This window comes from Octopus bimaculoides, chromosome 20, assembly GCF_001194135.2.
Source record: "Octopus bimaculoides isolate UCB-OBI-ISO-001 chromosome 20, ASM119413v2, whole genome shotgun sequence".
NCBI classification, from domain to species: domain Eukaryota; kingdom Metazoa; phylum Mollusca; class Cephalopoda; order Octopoda; family Octopodidae; genus Octopus; species Octopus bimaculoides.
The window spans coordinates 7256460-7281929 of record NC_069000.1 but is presented as its reverse complement, the minus strand read 5'-3'; the positions used below and the strand labels follow the sequence as shown (position 1 = coordinate 7281929).

The 25470-nt window shown below is 37.1% G+C and overlaps 2 protein-coding genes across 6 annotated transcripts in view; one reads left to right on the top strand and one right to left on the bottom strand.

Annotated features, from left to right (window-relative positions):
• Window positions 1-10725, top strand: part of LOC106869200 (TNF receptor-associated factor 3) — a 25763-nt gene extending 15038 nt beyond the window's left edge. For 2 of the 3 annotated variants that reach the window (XM_052975273.1, XM_014914839.2), the window contains exons 5-9: window positions 5186-5257; window positions 5848-5922; window positions 7788-7919; window positions 9126-9420; window positions 9789-10725. In XM_052975273.1, the coding sequence (XP_052831233.1) occupies window positions 5186-5257; window positions 5848-5922; window positions 7788-7919; window positions 9126-9420; window positions 9789-10354 (1140 nt within the window). In that variant the 3' untranslated portion in view covers window positions 10355-10725. The remainder of the gene's footprint in view (window positions 1-5185; window positions 5258-5847; window positions 5923-7787; window positions 7920-9125; window positions 9421-9788) is intronic. The other variant, XM_014914840.2, reaches the window with a different exon arrangement.
• A 3920-nt stretch (window positions 10726-14645) lies between these two features.
• LOC106869198 (39S ribosomal protein L46, mitochondrial) overlaps window positions 14646-25470 on the bottom strand; it is a 23549-nt gene continuing 12724 nt past the window's right edge. The window contains exons 1-6 of one of the 3 annotated variants that reach the window (XM_014914837.2): window positions 20827-21247; window positions 19660-19885; window positions 19342-19466; window positions 17277-17416; window positions 15902-16024; window positions 14646-14865 (exon numbers count right to left, since the gene is read on the bottom strand). In XM_014914837.2, the coding sequence (XP_014770323.1) occupies window positions 14713-14865; window positions 15902-16024; window positions 17277-17416; window positions 19342-19466; window positions 19660-19885; window positions 20827-20890 (831 nt within the window). In that variant the 5' untranslated portion in view covers window positions 20891-21247 and the 3' untranslated portion in view covers window positions 14646-14712. Of the gene's footprint in view, window positions 14866-15901; window positions 16025-17276; window positions 17420-19341; window positions 19467-19659; window positions 19886-20826; window positions 21248-25470 lie in introns of those variants that run through there. The other 2 variants (XM_014914836.2, XM_014914838.2) reach the window with 2 other exon arrangements.

The following is a 25470-nucleotide window of genomic DNA, read 5'->3' as shown; positions in this document are numbered from 1 at the left end:
TGACTGGCCTTGTAGGGTTCTCGAGCGAGATCGTTGCCAGTGCCCCTGGACTGGCTCTTGTGCGGCTGGCACATAAAAGACACCATTTCGAGCGTAGCCGTTTTCGTGCGGGTGACACGTAAAAGCACCCACTACACTCTCTGAGTGGTTGGCGTTAGGAAGGGCATCCAGCTGTAGAAACTCTGCCAAATTAGATTGGAGCCTGGTGTTGCCATCCGGTTTCACCAGTCCTCAGTCAAATCGTCCAACCCATGCTAGCATGGAAATCGGACGTTAAACGATGATGATGATGATGATGATGAAAAGTCCGCTAAAGTTAGTGAAAATTACCCAGCAATGTTGGGATACACAGTTAGTATATACATATATTTTTAGTACAACTAAAATTTACCTTAAAGGGATTATTCTAGTATCTTATTCTCATTGTTCTTAATACAATAGCTGCTGAACTTTTTAAGCTCTTGAGGAGTGTGTTCCTTAGTACAGGGCATGGCAGGAAGAAATCTCTATCCAATCTTCCTCCTACTAACAAGATTCTCCTACAATTTTACCACTCGGGATGATCCCAGGTGATTTTTCCCAATTACCTGGGATCAAAGTGCTATTTTCTCATTGAAACAACTCTGAAGGTTGTATCTTCAATCAAGACATGCTGCCTTCACACTTTTCTTTGAAGAAGTCATCTTGATTTCATAGGTAAGATTTTGCTGTCTCTTTTTAATTGATTATATTTTTGCACTTATTTTCTTTTCTTTAATGTAGATGATATTTAACTTTAAATTACTGTTGCCATACTTCATGCTTTATGCATGTGATTGTTTGTGTGATAGAATGTGTCATGATTTTTTTTCATGCTCCCATCTCGTATAAAATTGAATACTTACACTGACCAATAAATCAAAATAATATTTTTTGTTTTGAGGAACTTCCACACACAAGGCTTACCAGGCCTTATCTTAATTCCTCTCTTTTCATTTTCTATTACGTTGATTTGGCCAACCATCATCATCATTTAATGTCTGTTGTCCATGTTGACATTGGTTGGACAGTTTGACCAGGGCTGAAGGGCTGCACCAGACTGCAGTCTGATTTGGCATGGTTTCTACGGCTGGATGCCCTTCCTAATGCCAACACTCCAAGAGTGAAGTGGGTGCTTTTACGTGCCACCAGCATGGGTGCCATGTGCATGACACCAATATCTACCATGACTACAATTTCACTTGGCTTGATGGGGGTCTTCTCAAGCACAGCATATTGCCAAAAGTCTCGGTCATTTGTCATCGCCTCCATGAGGCCCAGTGCTCAAAAGGTGGTTTTACCTGCCACCAGCCTGGGTGCTAGTAATGTGATACCTGCATTGGCCATATTGCCTCTGTGAGGCCCAATGAATGTATTTATTCTCAGTATGTATGTGACTTAATGTTTTGTCATGTACATTTATGTTTCTATTTTTTGCTGAAAATGAAATAAATTATCAAGCGAAGGAACGTAAAAATGGACATGTAGTGCTTCTTACGAGTTCAAATAATAGAACCTGTTCTTACATGTTATTGTGATATACTATTGTTATAATTTAGCATGTTCTATGATATTTTTTTTTTCACTTTTCCTGCAGGATCAGTGTCCAGTGGCTAACATCACTAGATGATCCTTCAATGGCACATACATCCCATATGATTGGCGCATCACTTGGGGCATCTTGTTGGAACTGTTGGACACATTTGGACAGAGGGTGGTGGTGTATAGAGTAGAGGATAGACTCAAAGAATGAAAATGAAGAGAGAAATGGAAGAAGCTTCCAAACAAGAAGAAACAAAACCATTGGTGGATGCTGTAAGAGAACATGGTGGCTCATGTGTCACTTCAACTGACGTCAATGTTCTTATGTCTATAATAAATCTATCAGTGTTTTCACTGGCAGGGGTAAGAAATGAGATGAGATATATTTGGAAGCCGTTCTTGGTGTCCTTAGTAAGTGCTTAGTGTATGGTAAAAAAAAAGAGAAAAAACTTGGATGAGTTAGTTCAAGACTCGAAAGCTGTGCTTGGTATATTACAACATATACTAGAGAGACCTGTCATGCCCAGTCAGTTATCTAGTAAAAAGAGATCCGTATGCTGAACCTAGCAGTAAAAAAAGGATGAAAGAAAAATCAAGCAGAGCAAACGTATTATCATCAGACTCAATAACCAACGAGCCATCATTTAATTTCAATAACGAGGTGGAATGGGTTGCTGTAGTTAATGAATCAGATTGGTTTATTGGTATAGTGTCATTGAAGTAATTGCTTCTGAAGGAATAGTTATTTAGTTTATGAGCTATGGGCATGAGAATGCTTAACACTAGTTCTTTGTGGAAGATGTTGACACAGGTAACAAGGAATTCATTTTCGCATGTGGTTTTGATGCGATTTATCCAAATGGCCATACCTGGGTGGTTCCTGAAAGGGATTATCTACAACAAGTCTACAAAAGATATAGTATATACTTTACCAAGTCTTTTGACAGCATTTAATTAAATCTTTTCCTCCAAGTTAACAGGTCACTATTTTTTGAAATCCACTCAAAACAGACTTTATTGATACACCTGTACAAGGTTGATCACATTGATTTCGTCTTTATGATGAATAACTGTGACATTTGATTGATGAATCCAGGATTTTAGATCATGCCATTATCACACATAAATTGTTGAGTGTCATTCAGCCATTGTTGTGCTTTTATTTCTTTATTTCAATCAAATTCTTATTTACAGGTATAAAGAAGGAAAGAGAGAACAAGAAAGGCTTTGATTCTTTTGACTAATTTATAGCTTTTATTTGTATAGCTTTTAGGGCAGGTGCAAAAAATATAAGTTAAAGATTTTGCTGTTGATGATCGTCTACGTTGTTTTGATGCATGTGGATTTAGCATCTAATTTATTTTTGTTCTTTGCAGATTTCAAATGTGTTGGATGAAAATAGATATTAGTAACTCGGTAATGGCTGATTGCTTGTAAATGATTATAATATATAGATCTATGATTTCTGCTCTCTAACATTGTTTTTCTCTTTTTCTATGCAGATCTTTTACAGTAGAAAGGCACATTTCCAATTCTTCAAATTTACTGAGATTAATTGTATTAATCATTTTTTTGTATTGATTATGCAGGTGTAGAGTAAGGGAATGGCAACTAACAAAGGTGTTCAATATTACCATTTATGAATGGCAGATATATGAACTGAATCATGGCCATATTTGGCAATGACCATATTGAATTCATGAGAAATTTTTCTTTCTAATGGTATAAAAAAACTTTGAAGAAAATGTTTTTTTGTAATTGAAAATTAATGATAAAATTTTAAATTTTATATTTCGTAATGATTACCTTACCTACCTCCATCAATTTTTATATCAAATAAAGCAGAATCAGTCCTCTTCATGACTATTTTCAACACAACTTCAGTTATGTGCTCCAGTGCATTGAACTAAATCGAGGGCTACTGTTCAACAGTAAAAAAAAAAAAAAAAATCCAGGCAAACTTTGTGAATGGGTGGAAATACCAGGGTGTTTGAGGGACCCTGACATCATAGGTAAGTGTAGGATTTTAAGAAATGTATTTTGACATGAAAATGATGAAGCAAAAAAAATGGGCTTTTTTGTGTGGTCAAACTGTGCAAGTCATCTCTTCTACAGAGCTCTACAAGGCTGTGGTGAAAAAATCCCTGTCAAAGGAAGGAAATCCAACTTATCTGGCTGCCCTGATCTGAAACCCTGCCATTTATACCCATTTTTAACAGTTTGTTAAAATTTTATTGAAGTGTTCCAAGATATCAGGATTTATTTAGTTCTATACCAACTACAAATGTGCCAGTCGCTGTAGTTTGTACTTTTGGATTTAGGTGGGTCTGAAGACACCACAAAATTGACTATTTGTTACATGTAAGAAAATAGGCTTTACTTCATCATCATCGTATAGTGCCGGTCTTCCATGCATGCATGAGTAGGATGGCTGACAGGAGATGACCAGGTAGAAGACTATCCCAGGTTACTGTGTCTGTTTTGGCAGGGATTTTATGGCTGGATGCCATTCCTAACACCAACTACTCCACAGAGTGGATTACCTAAATATTAAAAAAAAATGACAAAATAAGTTTCATTTTTAAGAACCTGAAAAAGCATAGGTAAGTGCTCTACCATGGATACTATTAATTTGTGTAATTTGAAGAAAAATCACTTCAGTTTCAAAGATATGACATCACCAATATGGCTACTATACAGATTAATTAAGCAAAATTTCAACCATTTTGCTAACCATTCAAATTATCATACTTCCTAAAATATTCATCCAAATTTCACAAATGAGGCATCAAAATGTTTCTTTATGGATGCTAAAAGAAGTTCAGTAGCAATTAGGTTTCGATATTTTCAAAAATTCATAGTGATACATAGTTTAACACTCCAAGCTGACCTGTCACATGGTCTAACATACCACATAAACTGTCACATGATCCAACACCACTGGCTGCCCTGTCTCACGGTCTGACACCACCAGCTGGCCTGTCTTGTTCTGGCAGACTTGTCTCACTGGCAGGCTTTTCTCACATTCTCACGGAACCAGCTGACTTGTCTCACATTCTAAAACTACAGGCTGACCTGTCGCATGGTCTGACATCACCAGCTGACCTGTCACAGTCTGACCTGTTGCATGGTCTAACACAACCAACTGACCTGTCTCACGGTCTAGCACCACTTGCTGATCTGTCTCACAGTCTAACACCACTTGCTGACCTATCTCATGGTCTAACATCACCGGCTGACCTGTCTTACATTCTAACACCACTAGCTAACCTGTATCATGGTCTAACACCACTAGTTGACCTGTCTCATGGTCTGATACTTCTGGTTGACCTGTCGCATTGCCTAACACCACCAGCTGGTCTATATCACATTCTAACTCCATCACCTGACCTGTCTCACATTCTAACACTATTGGCTGATCTGTCTTACAGTCTAACACCACCAGTTGACCTCTCGCATGATCTAACACTACTTTTAACCCTTGACCACTTTCAACCAATGCTGGGAACATTGTGGCCATTTTTTTGCTACTAATATATTGATTGTTTTTAATTTATTTACATGACTATAAATTTTTTTCATCTTTATGAAAACCTTGAAATCAACTCTAACCTTTCTGTTGCAGTCACATGCTGAGGAATGTCTAAATAAGATGGTATCGTGTGATTATTGCCAAAAGGAGTGTGTTCAATCTCAGGTAGGGATAAAAACAACAATAACAATTATAATAATCCTTTCTACTAAAGGCACAAGGCCTGAAATTTGGCAGGGGGCTAGCTGCTTAAATCGACTCCAGTACGCAACTGGTACTCAATTTATCGACCCTGAAAGGATGAAAGGCAAAGTTGACCTTGGCTGAATTTGAACTCAGAACACAAAGACATGAAATACCTCTAAGCATTTTGCCTGGTATTTTGTCTGTCACTATGTTCTGTGTTTAAAGTTTGCCACGGTTGACTTTGCCTTTCATCCTTTCTGGGTTGATGAAATAAATAAATACTAGTTGAGTACTGGGTTGACGTATTTGACTTATTCCCCTACCCTGAAATTGCTGGCCTTGTGCCAAAATTTTAATAATAATAATAATAATAATAATAAACAGAAGAGTGCCATAGTTATCATGTGAAATTGGTTGAATGATATTTCGGCATCTGGCATGCTTTCCACAGGTTCAAAAATTACATGTCAGTCTGCTTCATTTTTTGTTAAGATTATATATGGCACCCTTCTATTTTTTTATTTCTGTATAACTTATGGATATAATAATAATAATTTTTAACCTTGCAGTTGTCTGCTCATTGGAAAGAATGTGCTGAAGTACCAAAAGACTGTTTATTTAAGAATTTTGGATGTAAATTCACAGTAAGTGGCTTTTATCTTTGTTTCATTAAAATCTTAATTATTGTCATCACTCTCATCTCTTCTAACATATCTGACTTCTTATCTTTCTTCAAAATTTATTCCACTTTTTGAAATTTCCGACACAGGCCATCTCTAGTTTCTTCTGGTTCTTGATAAAACCATCAAACCTTCATGTTTGGTTACAACTTGTGAATAGCACCAGTTCATATCAACAGCATTGCTTTGTCTATGATCCAACACACTGAGAACTCAACAGCAAAGTCCACCTTGGTCTAAATCAGTGGTTCTCAACCTTTTTTTGGCTATGGACCCCTTTTTTATTCATATTTTACTCGAGTGGACCATCATTGCCATTTGATGTTTAAAAAATCCTGTTGAACTTTTATAATTAAATATTGTTAGGGATTCTATAAAAATAATTATTAAACTGGCCCAGTGGTTAGGGCTCCGGACTTGCGGTCGTAAGATCGCGGTTTCGATTCCCAGCCCGGGCATTGTGAGTGTTTATTGAGCGAAAATACCTAAAGCTCCACGAGGCTCTGGCAGGGTGTGGTGGTGAACCCTGCTGTACTCTCTAACGGCGGTATATCAGCATGGCCGCAGCTCTCAGCTGAAACTATTTTTAAAAAATTTAAAAAACTCTTTTGTGTATTGCAGAAGTATAACCAATTTATTGCACATAACTTTTTACAACAAAGTCTCATATGGACCCCTAAGGGCCATATCGACCCCGGTTTAGATCCACTGGTTTAAAAAGATACTGGGGATGTCAGCTGTGGAATTAATAACTGATCTATTGACTTGGCATTGCTGAGTTTGATTGAATTGCAAATAGTTGAGTGGCTCACTAAACTGAATAATGTCAGTTAGGATTCAGACTAAAGACTTTTTATTTTCTACAGTGAAATCTTCATGGTATGCCTCGTAGTCCACTGCAGACCAAATGTCTGCTCCTATAGAGGAAACAGTTTTACATTTGTCTACATCTAAATGCATTAATCCATTCTTTATTCCCATTGACCCCTTTTGTTCTCATATTTATTTTGAAATATTATACTGCCTTTGTTTCATTTAATCAAAATAACTCTGTCATTGTTATACTGGTGTTTAGAACTTAGATTAACTTGAAATTTTGATGGAAGGTTTTCCTTCAGCTCATTTAAAAATAAGCAGTTTGCATCCTAGAACCAGGGGTGGTTCCAGGCAGGTTGATATCAAAAATGTTAATCTGTTCAACGGTTTTCACTAATCTGTTCCATTCCATTCTTATAAGAAAACATTGTTTCATTGGTGAAAACTGAGTCTTTGGAATTGTTTATATGGCGCTGCTAAACTAACTGGCACTATGTTGATTATGACAAGTGTTCTAGTTGATTTGATCAGTGGAAAATCCTGCTTGTGAAATTAACTTGCAAGTGGCTGAGCACTCCACAGACATGTGTACCTGTAAAGTAGTTCCCAGGGAGATTCAGCATGACACAAAATGTAACAAGGCCAGCCCTTTGAATTACAGTTACTATTTATATTTGTCTGCTGAGCGGACTGGAGCAACGTGAAATAAATTGTTTTACTCTAGGATAGAAGTGCCACTGGGAATTGAACTTGTGAGCTGAATACTCTAACCACTGAGCCACACACCTCCACTTTTATGCTGCTATATTCTTGTCAGTAGTATCTGTTTCAATACCCTGTTCTCTTTCTCTTAGATGTCTTCTTCAACCATTGGATGGCTGTTGGTGTTAAATGACTGAGATGTGATTCACCTGCAGGAGAGAGATGTCAACAGGGTCAACAGATAACAACAAAAATCCATTCTGTTGTTATTGTTGATTCTATTGTTTTTTTGTTCTTTTTTCTATTTTCAGGGCAATGAAACGGAAATGAAGGATCACCAAAATGCCAGCTGTAACATCCATCTTGAAATGATGGCCCGACATATAACCGAAATGGATACCACCATTACGAATCTTAGCCAAGATATAAAAGTTCATAATTCTGTATATCTATCTTCGTTTTACACTCTCACACTCGTTTCTATATCATTTGCCGAATCATCATCATCATCAGACATCCGCTTCCACCTGCTTTTTTTCTTCAATAGTTTCATTTTCGTTTCCGTACCATATTTGCCTTTCTCATTTTGTTTATTTTTGGGGGCAATAAATGTTTTGTCATGTGTTTATAAAGTATATAAAACGACACACACACACACATACACATATATACATGTGTGTGTTCACTTCGCAGTCACAAGGTTTTGGCTCAATCCTAATGCTTAATACCTTCAGCAAGTGTCTCCTTCTGCAACTTTATCTATCCAATGCCTCGTAAGTAAATTTGGTTGATTGGAACTAGATAGAGGCTTATCATCATCACCATCCTTTAACGTCTGTTTTCCACGCTGGTATGGGTTGGATGGTTTGACTGGAGCTGGTCAGCTGGAGAGCTGCACCAGATTCCAGTCTGATTTGGCTTGCTTTCTATGGCTGGATGCCCTTCTCAATGCCAGTGTATGTATACATTATGTGTGGGTGTGTGTATAACTATTCTGTATACCATAGTTAATGCAGATGTACTGTATATGCATACACTCAAAGGACAAGCACAAACAAAGTAACAAAGATAGTCATCATCATCATCATCATTGTCGTTTAACATCTGCTTTCCATGCTGGCATGGGTTGGATGGTTTGACTGAGGACTGGCAAACCAGAAGGCTGCACCAGGCTCCTATCTGATCTGGCAAAGTTTCCACAGCTGGATGCCCTTCCTAACGCCAACCACTACAAGAGTATAGTTGGTGCTTTTTACATGCCACCGGCACAAGGACCAGTCAGGCAGGACTGGCATCGACCATGCTTGAATGGTACTTTTTACGTACCACTGGCACAGGAGCCAGTCAGGCGGCACTGGCAACGACCATGCCTGAATGGTGCTTTTTATGTGTCATTGGCACAGGACCAGTCAGCCAGCACTGGGATTGACCACGCTCAAATGATGCTTTTTACATGCCACCAGCACAAAATTGTAACTGAAAATATTTCTGTATTATTGAAATGATCCAAAGAATTCTTGAATCGCTGTGTGTGTTGACATTTTGCCAACACCTAAGTGAGATTGTTGAATGTTCCAGTGTTGAGATAAGATAGTTTGATCTTGTTTTCTCTTTAAACTGTCTTATTGAATGTTTCTTCATATTTTCAGGATTATTCCCGTACTTGTCAGCGTTTGGAAAACTTAGACAAAGTGGTGGCTCGGACAGAAGAAGATTTAAAATCTGTAGAATTCAGTTTCTCTTCTATAGAAACTGAGTTTCAAAAATATTCTAACACAAACTTTGAAAATAAGAAAAAATTTGTGAATTTGACAGAAAAGTTAATAGTATTGGATCAAGATTTACAACGACTGAAAGAAGGAACAGACAAACAAGTACAAATTCTAAAAAGTAAAGAATCCATAACTGACATGACCACAATCCAAAACCTTAGTACTCTTATTGGTGAGTTCTTGGAATGACCGGCTTTTTGCATTTTCTACTTATTAATAGTTTCTGCATTTCATTTCTGTGTGTCAGAGTGCGAGTGTGAACAAATGGGTTGGGGCGGAAGTCAGAATGACTAGGTTCGGGTAGAGGTGGGCAACAAGTAGGTTTGGGGACAGGGTCGGGGATGACTGGGTTTGGGGGCAGACGCAGGCAACAACTGGGTTCAGTGCGGAAGCGAGCAAAGAGGGTGGGGGGACAACTGGGTTCAGTGGGGCAGAAGCAGGTATGATTGGGTTTGTGGTGTATGAGAGAGGTGGAGTGTGTGTGTGTGTGTGTGTGCAAAAGGCAACCATGTCAACAAATTCATTTTAATGTTTTTCTAGATCAACTCCTGACTCAAGTAACATCAATTGATCGACAAATTGGTCTCCATGACATGAGAATTGAAGAAATGAATTCCAAGTTGACTTCAGTGACACATCCAAATTATGATGCTGAAGTTCTCATGAAAATTAGCAACTATTCCCGATGGAAATCAGCACTGAAAACATCAAAGACCTCTTTCATATATAGTGAGCCATTTTATAGTAGTAAGTATGGTTATAAAATGTGTGCCAAAGTCTATCTAAACGGTGATGGAATAGGGAAAGGAACACATCTATCTTTTTATTTCACAATAATGAAGGGAGAATACGACAACATCCTTACATGGCCTTTCAAGCACAAAGTTACGCTTACCGTACTCGATCAATTTGGTGGAGAAAAAAATTATAGTGACAGATTCCTACCTGATCCAAACAGCAAAAGCTTTCATAAACCATCAAGTGACTATAACATAGCAACTGGTTGCCCTGACTTTATTCCACAAACAGAAGTTGAGTCTTATCCCTTCATGAAAGATGACACTATATTCCTAAAGGCCTCTGTCGACACGACTAATCTTCGCTAGCAAATAACTTCGACATCTTGCTAGACAGACAAACGAAGTTCTTTATTGATCGGAGTGCAGCAAAAAATCTTTGATAGCAAGCAAGCAAAATGAATGTCTCTCTTAATCAGACTGCTATATTTCACTGCTTTCGTTTTATTTATTTATTTATTTCCTCCTAAATTTTTTTTTGTTTTTTTTGTTTTTCAACTATCACGTGTTATTTAACTGAAATTACTCGTAATAATATATTTTGCCGTATTACTAAACAAAACTAATTAAAATACCTCCATAATTACGTCATCAACTAATTAATTAAAATCCCCGCCCCCACCCCTCTAATCTCTAACACTGGGACATTCACAGCTTCTGGAATAAAACCTTATCACTTTTTTCTTTGTTACTAATATTCCTTAATACATCTAATATATATAATGTATACATGATTAATATAGTGTGTGCGTCTATATATATAATAATATATATGTATTTATATATATATATATATAATATCTGCTGATTATTCCACTACCGTATCTACAAATGCTATATTAACATAGCCACTGATTAAAAATTATCAAAATCAACTTAATTGAACCATTTGAACTCTATTGCAATGCTATTAATGTTTTTGTAATTCTCCTTTTGTCTCACACACATAGATGCACACACACACACACACACCCCCCCCACATAAACACATTCTGTTTCCCATTTTCTGCTAAACCCTTTTCCATTCCTGCTGCTGCTGCTGCTCTGTGATGATAAATGATCTCCAACTTTTGTCGCAGGACTCCCCAGAACGACTAACAGGCAACACCAGGTATTAGTTGGTTCAGTGTGGAGTCGAGTACGTTTATGTCTGTTGTGAGGTGCTTTGTGAAAAATTGAAGTCGAATGACATAGATGTGGACTTGTGGTGATCTTTAGGTTGAATAAAACAATTACCGTGAATTATCCTCTGAAGTGAACACACAAAAAAAAAAAACTTTTTATTTTTTTATTTTAATATTTATTACATTAAGTATTAACATGAAAGATTGAATAAATGTGTGTGTGTAAGTGCTGATTAATTGAAGAAGGAACCAGTTACTATTCAGCAGGGAGGGTGTAGACATGGTAGTGTAACCAAAACTTTATTTTGTCACCACGTAATTCTGAGTTTGAACCTGGCCAAAGGCTTGACTGCGCCAATAACTTGTGATGGGAATTTGAAGGACACAAATTGTGGAATTTTGTGTGTATGTGTGTATATCGGTAAAAAAAAATTACCAACAGATCAGTGAATCTCTAAAAAAAGGTCTTTTGTTATTCCACTTGATTTGCAAAAACCACTCCCTTTAACTACTGAAATCAATAACCTAGACTGGCTTTGATTACAATTGCATGATAGAACAGAAACTAATGTTAAACTAATATGTAACATTAATTACATAATTATGTATGAAATATGCTAACATTATTTGATCTATCTTTTATTGTTTACTTGTTACAACCATTGGACTACAGCCATGCTGGAGCAGCCCCTCAAAGAGTCTTTGTTGAAAGAAATTGACCCCTATACTTATTTTTTTAAAAGACTGAACTTATTCTATCAGTCACTTATGCCAAACTGCTAGGTTATGGGGGCATAAACAAACCCAGACTTGTTGTAAAGTCGTGCTGGGGAACAAACACAGATATACACACATGCTAATATACAAATATTTCAGTTTCCTTCTACCAAATCCATTCCCAAGATACCATGCAGGGGTACTGAACAATATGATGTGGCTAGGAAGCAAGCTTTTTACACAGCCATGCCTGCACAAATTCTGTCTTACTGGAATTAACTGAGAAACGACTCAAGTAAAATCCCTGCAAGTGGTGGTTTTCAATGGTCACTACACTCTCGGAGTAGTTGGCGTTAGGAAGGACAGCCAGCTGTAGAAACCTTATCAGAACAGATTGGAGCCTTGTGCAGCCATCTGGTTTACCAGTCCTCAGTCAAATCGTCCAACCCATGCTAGCATGGAAAGCGGACGTTAACTGATGATGATGTAGGGAATATTTCCCAATAAACCAAAATTCAAAATATCAATAGATAATGAATATTGAGAAAATTGTCTGATTCAACCATTTCAAAATTGTTAAGGCACTTAATATTTAGTGTTATGAAAGTACACTGGAATTAAGATGAATAAACAAAATTTTAAAATATATCATTCACCCACAGCAGTGGGTGAATATGTTCTTAAGGTCAACAGAACGTTTTACTGGAGTTTGAGAAGTACAGGGTTCAATTCTATATAGTAACCTGCTAGCCACTTTCTATTCTTAGTCTATTTTTAGTTACTTGCGAGCACTTCTAGACTTTATCACTTAATTCATTCCTCAACCAAATTGAATGCAGTTTCTTTTAGCAATGATGGTCCAGTCTTTATCTACGTTTTGAGATAAAATAATTGAGATTTAGTTCATTAAAAAAAAAAAAAAGAAGTTAAGTCAGAACGTGTGAGGTAGTTGGTAGCTTCCGGATGTGGATGCTCCGAGAGTATAGCTGCAAGAATAAGAATAGGATGAACAAAATTTAGAGAGCTCCTGCCTCTGTTGGTAACAAAGGGCCTCTCAGTGAAAGGCAGACTGTATGATGCCTGTATGCAAATAGGTATGCTACATAGCAGTAGAACATGGGCTGTGACGACCGAGGACATACATAGGCTTGAAAGAAAATGAAGCTAGTATGTGCAGTGTCAGCGTACATGTATGACAGAGTGTAAGCATTTTGAGAGAAAAGCTGAGAATAAGAGGCATCAGATGTGGTGTGCAAGAGAGATGACTGTGCTGGTATGGTCATGTGATGTGTTTGGATGAGGACAGCTGTGGAAGGAAATTCTGATCTCTAACTGTGAAGGTTAACTTGTGGAAGAGATAGACCCAGGAAGACATGGGATGGGGTGGTGAAGCATGATTTTCGAATGTTGGGCCTTACAGAGGTGATAACAAATGACAAAGCTCTGACAATAGGCTGTGCGTGAGAAGACTCATCAGGCCAAATGAAGTTATAGTCATGATCTCTGCTGGTGCTTTGTAAATGGCACCTGTGAATCATCATGGTTAATGCCAGTGCCATGTAAATGTCACCTGCGCTTCATAGTTGTGGTCATCAATTGTGCTATGCATATTGGCACCTGTGAATTATGGTTGTTGGTGGTGCCATGCAAATGGCACCCACCCGTGAATCATAGTTGTGGGTGTTGCTGGTGTCATGTAAAAACACCCATTACACTCCTGGAATGGTTGCCATTAGGAAGAGCGTCCGGCTATAGAAACCATGCGAAATCAGACCGGTACCTGGTGCAGCTCTCTGATTCATCAGCTCTAGTCAAACCATCTCACCAATGCCAATGATGATGATTTGAACACATATTGAAGTCTATATCTCCTAATTGTGGACGTTAAAACAAATATTTTGAAAAAAATCCTGTCTAAAAGTATTAAACAAAGATAGTTATGCTTTTTGCGATTTTATATTAATTTTTATTACTCTGTTTATGTATTAAAATATGTAATGCTAAAAACATTAAAATTTAAAATTTCACTAATTAAAAATCTAAGTAGTTATCATTTATTTAATTAAAATAAAGCAGTATTTTATAACAATTGTTCAAAAATAAATCCTTTGTTATTTTTAGATGCAAACAAAATTTCTAAGTTTGAGCAAAATCTGTATTTAAGATATATTTACAATAATATGTTTGCAATTATAAAGGTAAATATTATTATAATAGAAGTGTTGCCTGCAAAAAAGTTGACTACAATGAAAATTGTAGGTGCAGAATCATAGAATATTCTTATGTATGAACCTGGAAAAGTACAGAACAAGCAGTAATTAAGCCTGAAAAAAACAAAAAAACCCGACGGTCACACAAATACAAGAATGAAGTGAAGTATGTGAAGGTGACTTTTAAAGAGCAGCAGATGAAATAGGTTTAGCTTTAAGGGCAAATAGTAATTTTCAGTAAATATCAAAGTAAAAAAATAGGTCTCGATTATACAGTTGTCCTTGAAAATAGTCCCAGAAGAATTAAATCATTATCATCTGACCATCTTGTTTGAGCCCCATGAGACCTGGTTCTTCATCGGGCAGGCCACACTATCGGGCGTGCCATTCAGACAGTCCCATTAAAACCATTACAGAGATGACAAATGGAATCAACTTCCAGTCTGCAGCAAAGTAACATGATTTTATATTTCAAACCAACATGGAAGAATGGGATTGTTGATCTTAATTTAATGATTTCTTAAAATAAAAGTACAAAACATTGTGCAATGAAGCTATTCAAAGTATGTTTTATTTCATGAACTAGAGCAAAGCCTTATCATATAAATTATTTTTTTCATAAATCTACTATAAATCGATCAATGGCTTTGAAATATTCTGAGGGTGTTTTGTCTTCTACTTCTTGTTTGGTTAACCAAGAAAAATCTATCAAATCTTTGGATTTACTTGACACGTTTCCAGTTTGGTGGTGAGCTCTGAAAAAAAAGACCTGAAAGAAAGAGTAGAGAATAAAACTCATTTACATCATCTCATTAAATATTTCTCCTGTCAATATGAATAATCCTTTCTACTATAGGCACAAGGCCTGAAATTTTTTTTACGAGGGGGCGGTGGGGGGACTAGTCAACTGCATCAACCTCACTGTTTCACTGGTAAAAAAGTTGATCTGGGTGGAATTTGAACTCAGAGTGTAGTGGCAGGCGAAATACCACAAAGCATTTTGCCTGATATGCTAATGATTCTGCCAGCTCACTGCCTTATTGTCAATAACGATGAACTTGATAGAACTGCTTTTGGACAAATTGCTCACGAAAGTTTATAAACAAAAGAACAAAGATAAACACTTTCTTCAAACTTTCATTTCATATTTCAAAAAGATATTCAAACAATGAATATTTCAAAAGAAAAGCAGTTGATGATTGGAAATGAGAAACTCTCAGTACAAGGAATTGGAGTCTTTCAGTTATTATGTATTACAGATTATTCTACATTTGTATTATGTCCTGTGATAATCATTACTGGTGAATCAACTGATACATATATATATATCATCATCATTTAATGTCCGTCTTCCATGCTGGGACAGGTTGGACAGTTTGACAGGAGCTGGTAAATCAGAGGACTGCACCAGTCTCCACTGTTTTGGCACAGTGCTTTTTATATGGTACCAGCACCAATGAGGTCTGCTTTGGCATGGTTTTTATAGCTGGAAGCCCTTCCGAATGCCAACCACTTTACAGTGTGGACTGGATATTTTTTTTTTTACATGGCACAAGCACTGGTGAGGTCACCAAATAACACACACACAACAAGCTTCATCCGTTTCCATCTACCAATTTCATCACAAGGTACTGGTGAACATGTGGCTACAGTACAGGACATCAGCTGACAAGCGTCTTCACAGTGGGACACGACACCACCAAGAAATAACAAGTGTAATTTGAAAAGTGAATATTAAACGTTTTGAAAAATTCTCTTCTGGAGAGATAGTAAGTGTAGCAGAGAAATGAAATGAAATGATTTACCTTGGCGCCAATGTTTTCATGATTCGGTGGATATTTGTATTTATAAAAGCCACAAGGTGCATTGCCTAAGAAAATCCCATTGATCTCCTCTCCACACAACTCTCTCAGGACACGCTCTGCCGTCTAAACAACAAAGAAAACCAACAACAATATTTTGTTTCCCTTTTTGATCATAATTTATTTGCTACTACTACCAATAATAATAATAATAATCCTTTCTATTATAGGCACAAGGCCTGAAATTTTGGAAGGAGGGGGTTAACCGATTACATTGACCCCAGTGTTTCACTGATATTTAATTTATCGACCCGGGAAGGATAAAAGGCAAAGTCAACCTAGGCGGAATTTGAACTCAAAACGAGAAGACTGACGAAATCATGCTAAGCATTTTATCAGGAGTGCTAACGACTCTGCCAGCAAGTGACAGAATTGTTAGCATGTTGGACAAATTGCTTAGTAATATTTCATCCATCTTCATGTTCTGAGTTCAAATTCCACTGAGGTTGACTTTGCTTTTCATCCTTTTGGGGGCAATAAAATAAGTACCAGTCATGTACTGAGGTTAATGTCATTGACTAGCTTCCTTCCCACAAAACTTCAGGCCTTGTGCCTATAGTAGAAAGGGTCATCATTATTATTACTTCTATTTTTTGTGTGGCCAATGAAGGAGCCTCTGTCTATGGTGGTTAAATATGTTAGAAATAACTGTCTTTCTTGTTTTAAGATGGTAAGGTGTGAGTTGGGGGAGATCTGGCTGTTATGTCTAGCAAGCAGGTCCACTGACTAAATCAGTCATGGGGTACCTGTGGCCCGTGGGACTTTCTGAATGGCACACACTGAATTCCTTCAGAAATGTGGCCCACTTAATGATGAGCCATGTCTCATGCAGCCCACTTCCTGCAAAAGATTGTTCCTTCCTGGGCAAGGAGTTCCTTTATTGACTCAGTTTACATCATCCTTTAATGTCTGTTGTCCATGCTGGCATGGGTTAGATGGTTTGAGCAGGGTTGGTAAGCTGAGGGTCTGCACCAGACTCCAGTCTGATTTGGCTTGGTTTCTACAGCTGGATGACTCTATAGAGAAGGTACTTAAGGCTTTACTCCAACGCCCCTCCCAGGAATAGTGGGCATAGAAGCTGGATGGATAGATATCTATCTAAGAACATTCAATCCATTCCATAGAACTTTGATGATTTCCAAAATGACTCACAAAAAAATTGGCTTCTACTTGAATTTCAAATAAATTTTAAATGTTAAGACAAATGGACATGACTTTAAAATACTCAAGTTGTTTCTTCATAGAAGACTTCAGTAAATAAAATATTTCCACATATTTAGTAACCAAAACAAAAAATTAATTAACAACAAAAACATACTTCTCTCATTGATTCACCTTGTTGGTGCACACCTTGAGGCAATATCCAAAATTCTTTGGAACCTAACTTCTGTTTTGCAAGCAATATTAACTTAGCATCACATTTTCGTTGTAGAGATTTTGTGTCTCCTTTTTTGTCTGCTTCTGAAAAGAAATGATAAGATCCCCAATGTATCTTTTGAAGCTGCGCAATCTTAAACATGCAGTAAATAGCATAGAATTCTAAGAAAATGAAGTCATTCAATATATAAATGTACGTATAAATAAATATATATGTACATGTGTTTGTGCATATGTATATTATGTATGCATATTAATAAATGATTAAATTATGTTACAAAAATCTTGAATCACTTGTGGCAAATAGGGAAGTATGGAGAGCTACGATTTGAAGTGGTGTTAAATGAAAAAAATAATTTTGTAAAAATGAGATTAATATCAATAACATTGCGAAAGTTTCTCATTTCTTCTTTAAATGTTCTTTATGCACAAAAGTTTGCATATCTCAAATTGGTAGGAGATTGCACCAATGTACCCAAGTGGGTAAGGCATACATGAACTATTGGAATTTCATTCCAGATGACCAGCTTCAGTGACTGAAGCAAGTAAAAGATAAAAGTTACTTCAGTTGCTCGATGAAAATACAATAAGTTAACATCAGCGAAAACAGCAGAATTTGTTGTCATTAAGAAAGATGTGAAGTTATAATTTGTTTATCGAAAACATCTAATATTAAATGAAGAGAAACAAGAGACAAGTAATTTAGCTTAATACACAGTTGTGTCCCCTTGTTCTATGAAATGGCGGTAAGTCCGAGCTTTTGATTTCTGTTTCGGAAGCATTTTATTTCACTTGAAAAACGAATGAACACCACAACATCTTACTGTAATACAACTAAATATTTAAGGTAGGAAAATATTTCTGGTTTGTTTGTTGTTGAGTAGACCTATACGAAAGGCATCCCAACCATGCCCACCCTATCTTTTTTCTCGGGTAGAAACCGACATTATGCAATGCGTCACTTTGTTACTTAGAACAGTAGGATGCCTTTTGAGTGAAATTTGGCTGTTATTTCTAGAAAAAGAAGAGACATTATAGTAATTAGTGGAATACTACCTCAATGTTTGGAGTTCAAGCCCCAGAATGTCTAACTTTATCTCCAGCATCAATAAATACCGTATTTGATGGCCTATAAGACGCACGGTAGCATAGTCTATACTTTTGTAAAATAAAGTTTTAATTCCTTCACTAACCTGTATAACTTTATGTTATTACCGGTAATTATTAGCAATTTATTGCACCCACATTCGAGACAAACATACCGTAGGTAATTGTTCACCAATATATGGCAGCACACGTTTTGTAAACATACATATTGTTTTGGGCGAGTTTTGAGCCTACATTGAGCGCATTAGACGCAGAGGGATTTTTAAAGCCATTTAGGGGGTAAAAAGGTGCGTCTCATAGGCCATCAAATAACTAACACACGGGAATTAAACTCAACCAACTCCAAGTTGACCCAGCTTCTCAAGTACCCTCCATCTAGTTGTTGAACAATCCCCAGTTAAAAACCCCTCAGACTGGTTACATATACTGAGCTTTAAGCTCTTTGGTGTTTCTTGGAGCCCCCCACACACATAACAAACTGCAAACACTAATCTTCTTTAGGACCAGAAGTTACTCCAAACTATGAGTCGTTGATCATCTGCACAGCCCAAGTAAGACCCAAATCAGGTACTCTACGCACGTATACAGACTATCTTGCTGTGACACACAGAGTACAGTACGAAATATATATATGCTGTTAAACAAATATTACAGTATAGTACTGTATACACATACATAGAATGGTGCTGTTGATACACATATACAAGATCCTTGGGGGGGGGGGGACCTCATTTTTTCTGTTTGTATTTGCTATCATAATCTTTTGGTAATTACCTAACATTCATAACACTAGGTGAAGATAAGCACGAAGACCAAAATCTTCTGTGTTAAATGAAACTAATTTCAACAAGCAACTTCAGCCAAAACATTTACTAAGAATTAATTTCAAGTTGTCATACCAGTCAGTTGGGATGGAAACTGGAAACTGTTGAATTCTGCTTCCCATAAGTCTTCAAATTCCGCCGTGGTTTTCCGAGCAGATTCCTCTTCTTTCGCACCTTCTTTCTTTGCCTCCAGAATTTTTCTGAAAATAACATCACAAGAGAAATCCACAGTTAGATATATTATGATATTACTTAATAATAACTGGTGACACATTTGAAGATAAATAATAAGAGATTGTATCACCAAACCTGGTGCAAGTGAAGCAAATCTTATACAAATAAGGTTACGAAAAGAAAAAAAATCATTGAAAAAACATTAAAAAACAAACGTACTCATCTTCCTTATATCTTAGTTCATGATCAGATAAACAACTTTTTTCAACCTCTTCTGCCTTTAATATTTTGCCATATTTCTGTTCAAATTCTGATAAAGTGGTTGATAGTGATGGTAGGCGTTCCAAACAAACTGCACTGAACAACATCCAAGGTTTAGAAGCACTGTCTGCTATAGAACGTCTCTGTATGTAATAAAGTTGTTGCATAGGGCTGGAGACATGGCCTGTAAGAGAATACAGTTTAAGAATTAGAAATTTGAAGATAAACACTAGGAATGAAGGAATGAGAGAATGAATGAACTACTAAGATTTTCAATGTAAAGTAATTTATAATCATTAAGGCTTTCTGATTTAGGCATAAGGTCAGCAGTTTTAAAGGGAGAGGTTTTATCAATCCCATTGAGACTAGTACGTGACTGGTACATTCTTTCTTCAGTCCTGGAGAAATGAAAGGCAAAACTGACTCCAGTGGGAATTGAACTCAAGAGTCAGAAGAAACATCACAAAGCTTTGTCAAATGCTCTAACAATTCTGCCAGTTTGTCATTAGAGTTATTAGAGGATTGGGTAGAATACTTCACAGTTTTTGTTCAAGGACATCGGCAGGTCAATGGAAGTGAACGGGGTTCAACAGGGAATCGAAACAGTTTCACAATCCTGTTTGAGAAATATCTTCCTGCAGTAATTCTATGAACAGAGGGATCCTCAAAACGGAGCCACCCGATCTGCTGGAAATAGTTGCCGGGTCTCCCTCAAATCACACAATACAAACTGGATGTTATAATCCTATATACACTACATCCGAATAGAAGGCGGAATGGTCATGGCTGGAACGCTTATGAGTCCAGCTTTGCTAGATTAGGGCCGACCGGGGTTAGGGGGATAAATATCACCAATCACTGCAAGGCGTCCGACTAGTCACAAAGAACAGCTAAATCTCTTTCATTGACACGGCAACGTCTTAAAAGAAGGGTAAGATACATTGGATAATGTAGTCCTGGGTACACTATGTCTGAATAGAAGACAGGATGCTCATAGTTGAAACGTCTTCCTATCGTAGCTCTACCGGATCAGGGCTAACTCGTGGCTAAACAACAACAACAATCATGCAATCCTCTCCGATCGTAATCCCAAGAATTCTAAATAAATATTTATTATTAACTTACCACATTTTATCAAGTTTCCTTTAACTGAGTGGGTAATGGCTCTGAGAAGATATCTGGCCGACATCACAACATATAAAAGGGTAAACAGTGTTAAAGAAGATACACAAACCAATACATGCGGATTAGGATGTGTCTGTGAGCGATGAAACAGATCAACCGGTGTCCAGTGAATATATGCTATCTTTTATGAAAAGGCCGAGTATAGTCATTAAGAAAGGAGTCGACCATAGGAATTGTGACTTTGGAAAGTCATAAATGTCACAACAATAAGCGTCAATGTGACTATGTTGTTAAAACTCTTTACATCGCAACCATGTGTTTCCAGGTTCGATATCATTGCACGGCAACATGGAGTAGTGTTTTACACCGTCACCTCAATTTGGCTGTTGCCTGCAAGAGGAAATTGGCATATGAAATGGTACAGAAGCTCATCGTAATGTGTGTGTGTGTGTGTGTGTGTGTGTGTGTATATATATATATATATATATATATATATATAGAGAGAGAGAGAGAGAGAGAGAGAGAGAGAGAGAGAGAGTTATGGCTAAATGTCACCCCTACGCGTAGTCTTAATTTTAATCTTGATTTTGATGGAAATGTGTATATTATGCATAGAGAATTACTACATTAAAATTTTCTGCTTTTCTTGAACACAATTAATCTTTAAGATAAAGTGTTTTTTATTATTTTTTTACTTCATACTTTGTTACTCCTCACCCTCATACGAATGATGATTTCAAATTAGTTCAGCAAGTTCGAAGTTATCTCCCTTTATTTAAAGACCAACATCATAACTTATTTCTGTAAGATTTAGTGATAAGATGGTTCGTAAGAAAAACAGCAACGAAAGCTAAAAGTGCATCCGTAGTACACAGGATAAAACACAAGACAGAAAAATGAACAGTAAAAGAGTCATAAAAAGAAAGGGAACAGGGACGTAAGCATGTCAGGAGCAGTGTAGGCAAATTGCGAGAAGTCTGGAATTTTTTGAGGGCATACCTACACATTCGTGCCCATCCCCGACTTCGTTTCTTCATAATTTCCAGAAAAATGGATATTTCTTGATGAAAGTTTCTACAAATACGCTTCAGATGGTGTAGATTCTGATTGTATCGGAATTTGTGGTGAAAAGACAAAAAGTTGGTGATCTTATACGCACACATACTGACACATGTCACATGTACCTACAAAATAAAACTTGAAATTTCGAAAAAAAAATTTGATGTGTCAGTATATATGTGTGCATGCTCACTATTTTTCTTTTCACATCATTGAAATGTTTGTCAGTATGTATGTGAGCACGCACACATACATATTGACACTCATCGCAATTTTTTTTTTTTTTTTTTTTTTTCGAAATTTCAAGTTCCATTTTGGAGATATATGTGACGTGTGTCAATAGGTACGGGTTGTCCAAAAAGTCACTGATTAATTTCAATTTTTAATAACTTCCTTAACTTTACAAATAAATGCATAAAATGTTGATCCAATATAAAGGACATAATGGAAATTAATATGCACACGTCAAATTTTGCAACACCACCACATCACATATGAAAAATGACATCACTTAAATGGTAGCCTTTCTCGGCTTTGCACGCCCGTGTTCTTTCCAAAAGCTGCACCATAACACCCTCAAGAGTTTCAGACCCCACTTCACTGATTTCTCTATTGATGTAGTCCTTCAGTTGCACCAGGGCCTCTAGTTTGTTGACGTTAGACCTCTCTTTCAGATACCTCCACAGACCAGAGACCCTGGTGCAACTGAAGGAGAACATCAATAGAGAAATCAGTGAAGTGGGGTCTGAAACTCTTGAGGGTGTTATGGGGCAAGTTTTGGAAAGAGCACGGGCGTGCGGAGCCGAGAATGGCTGCCATTTAAGTGATGTCACTTTTCATATGTGATGTAGTGGTGTTGCAAAATTTGACTCGTGCATATTAATTTCCATTATGTCCTTTATATTGTATCAAAATTTCATGCATTTATTTGTAAAGTCAAGGAAGTTATTAAAAATTGAAACGCATCAGTGATTTTTGGATCACCCTGTATGCGCATAAGTCCGCTAATTTTTTTATTTTTTACAACAAATTCCGATACAGTCACACTCTACACACTCTGAAGCGTATTTGTAGAACATTTCATTAAGAAATATCCATTTTCTGGAAGTTATGACGCAACAAAGTCGGTGGGACACATGTGTAGGTATGCCGTTTTTTAGTATACAGTGTCTTCACAACTAACAACTGATGCAAGTAGTTTATTCCATACTTTGAAAATTCTGAGTATGAGACACTGCTTCCAAAATTAATTTGTGCCGCGCTGGTTTTTTTAAAAAAAGAATCTTTAAAAAATTCATAAGCTTATCCACGATTGGTAAAGGCATTGAATTGAAAAGGTGGTCTAAGTTGTTGCAAAGATGGCGGATAATTTTGCGGGCAGACGTTCAAGATATATTGAATGACCGAAGGAGGATATCCAATTGGTTACACATTTTTGGAGAGCTTCCAGTAGATTGGGGATTCCGGACTGAAAATACAAACTATGCGTGGACGTACCTCAGTCACATATAACCTTTGAATAAATAGCTGGTAAGCAGCAGACAAAAGTCTTACTGAGTAATGTTAAGGCACCTTCAGCTTTTTTGACGATTTTAGAAATGTTGTTCATCCAACACAGGACATTATAAGCAATAATGCCTTGGTTACACTCACCAGCTGACTTTCTAAGGTTGGTGTAACGGAGGGAGTCGGCAAATTCTGGGAGTTTCCTCCTAAAATGTTTGATGGTGCACTTGTCTACTGCTAGCTTCAGTGGCCAATCAGCAATCCATTGCTGGTCAGATTACAAAAAAAAGAAGATTTGGTATTCGTTCTTTTAACCTCAAAGTACAGCTTATTGTCGTCTGAGCAGTTTTAACACGGTAACATGCTTGGCATCTAATTCATTAATGTATGCACCAAATAACGGGGAACCAAAAAATCCGCTTGCTGTGGGACTCCAGTGAATTGACCTTAGAATGTACTGAGTCGGAAGAAATACCGCCAAGCATTTTTTCCGACGCTGTAGCGACTTTGTCAGATGAACACCTTAGGATATCATGTTGCATAAACTTTGGAATTTTAAAACAATAATTTGTATGTAATTTCTATCTTAATTTAAGTCTATCATGATTCATAAGGGATGGCGTATTGTTTTTGTTTAGTTTCTTTGGGATTTTTCATTGCTGTGTCCATTGTTGGTTCGATATTCTCAGACCAGTTTGCATCCCTTTCCCATGTGTCACCAGACTTGACAAATTTCCATATATGTCCATCATTGCGTAAGCAAAAGCTCTGGTGTCGTGCTGTGTCATGATTCAAGGAAGCTGCAATGAAGCCATAGCTTCGGGCATATATCGGGTGGGTAATCCAGGACCAGTTTGATGAGCAATTCGATTTTCTCGCCAGAGATTAATAAGAATGCGAATGCCTCGGCAGAACACGAGAAGGTTAATCCAACTGTTAATCTAACTGGTCTGGGTCTGGATGTGAAGAGGAGAACTCTGGAAGAACACGGCAGAAATCTTTGGACATGTCAGCAAATGTTTGTAGATCAATGATTTACTTGAATATACCAATAGCCGTTATTACACCATGCCAGGCAGATCTCACTGGTTTTTTTTTTCAATGCGTCTGGATACCTCCACCCCGCCACACACACATTCTCTCTTCTCTCTCCTTCTCTCTCTCTCTCTCTGTCGCAGATATGCATATGCATATATATGTGTGTGTATATATACGTGTGTAAATTTGATAGTGTGTATGTGTTTGTGTCTGGTATTGTCCGTCCATCTGTTTCAGAGAGAGAGAGAGAGAGAGAGAAGGAGAGAGAAAGAGAGAGATGTATGTGTATGCGTGTGTGAGTGTATATATGTATGTACGTATGCACGAATGTATGTATGCATGCGTGCATGCATGTATGTATATATGTGTGTGCATCTGTACATGTGAATATTTACCTGTCTCAGCATCTGTGTATATATGTGCTAGTGTTTGTGATTGTCTGCCTGCTTGTCTGTCTGTCTGTCTCCAGATGTGTGTGTGTGTGTGTCTGTCTGTTTGTGTGTGTGTGTGTGTGTGTCTGTATGTGTATGCTTGTGTTTGTGTGTGTGTGTGTGTGCGTAGTGGTGGTGGGGTATTTACAGGAACTGTTTGGTTGTTAATTATAATTTGGAATACAGAAATAGATTTCACCCAGGAAAATTAGTTTAAATTACGTCGCTTTTGATGAGAATCAATAAATGCTGTTAAAAACGTTGTTGTTGTTAAGAATTCATTGCGTCGTGATGTTTGTCCATATTTCTAAGGGTGACTGGTGAAACATTTTCGCGAATATGCGTAGCTGTACGGCTTCCAGTGTGTGTGTGTGTGTGTGTGTGTGTGTGTACAGACATGTACATATGTATCTTCGTGTGCATGTATAAGTGTATGTAGGTGTATATATGTATGCATGTATGTGCACATAAGTGCATACATGCATGCTTGTATACATGTCTGCACACACATATATACATACACATAAATATATATATAATGTATGTATGTATGAATGTATGCGTGTGTATGTATATATATATATATATATATATATATATATATATATAT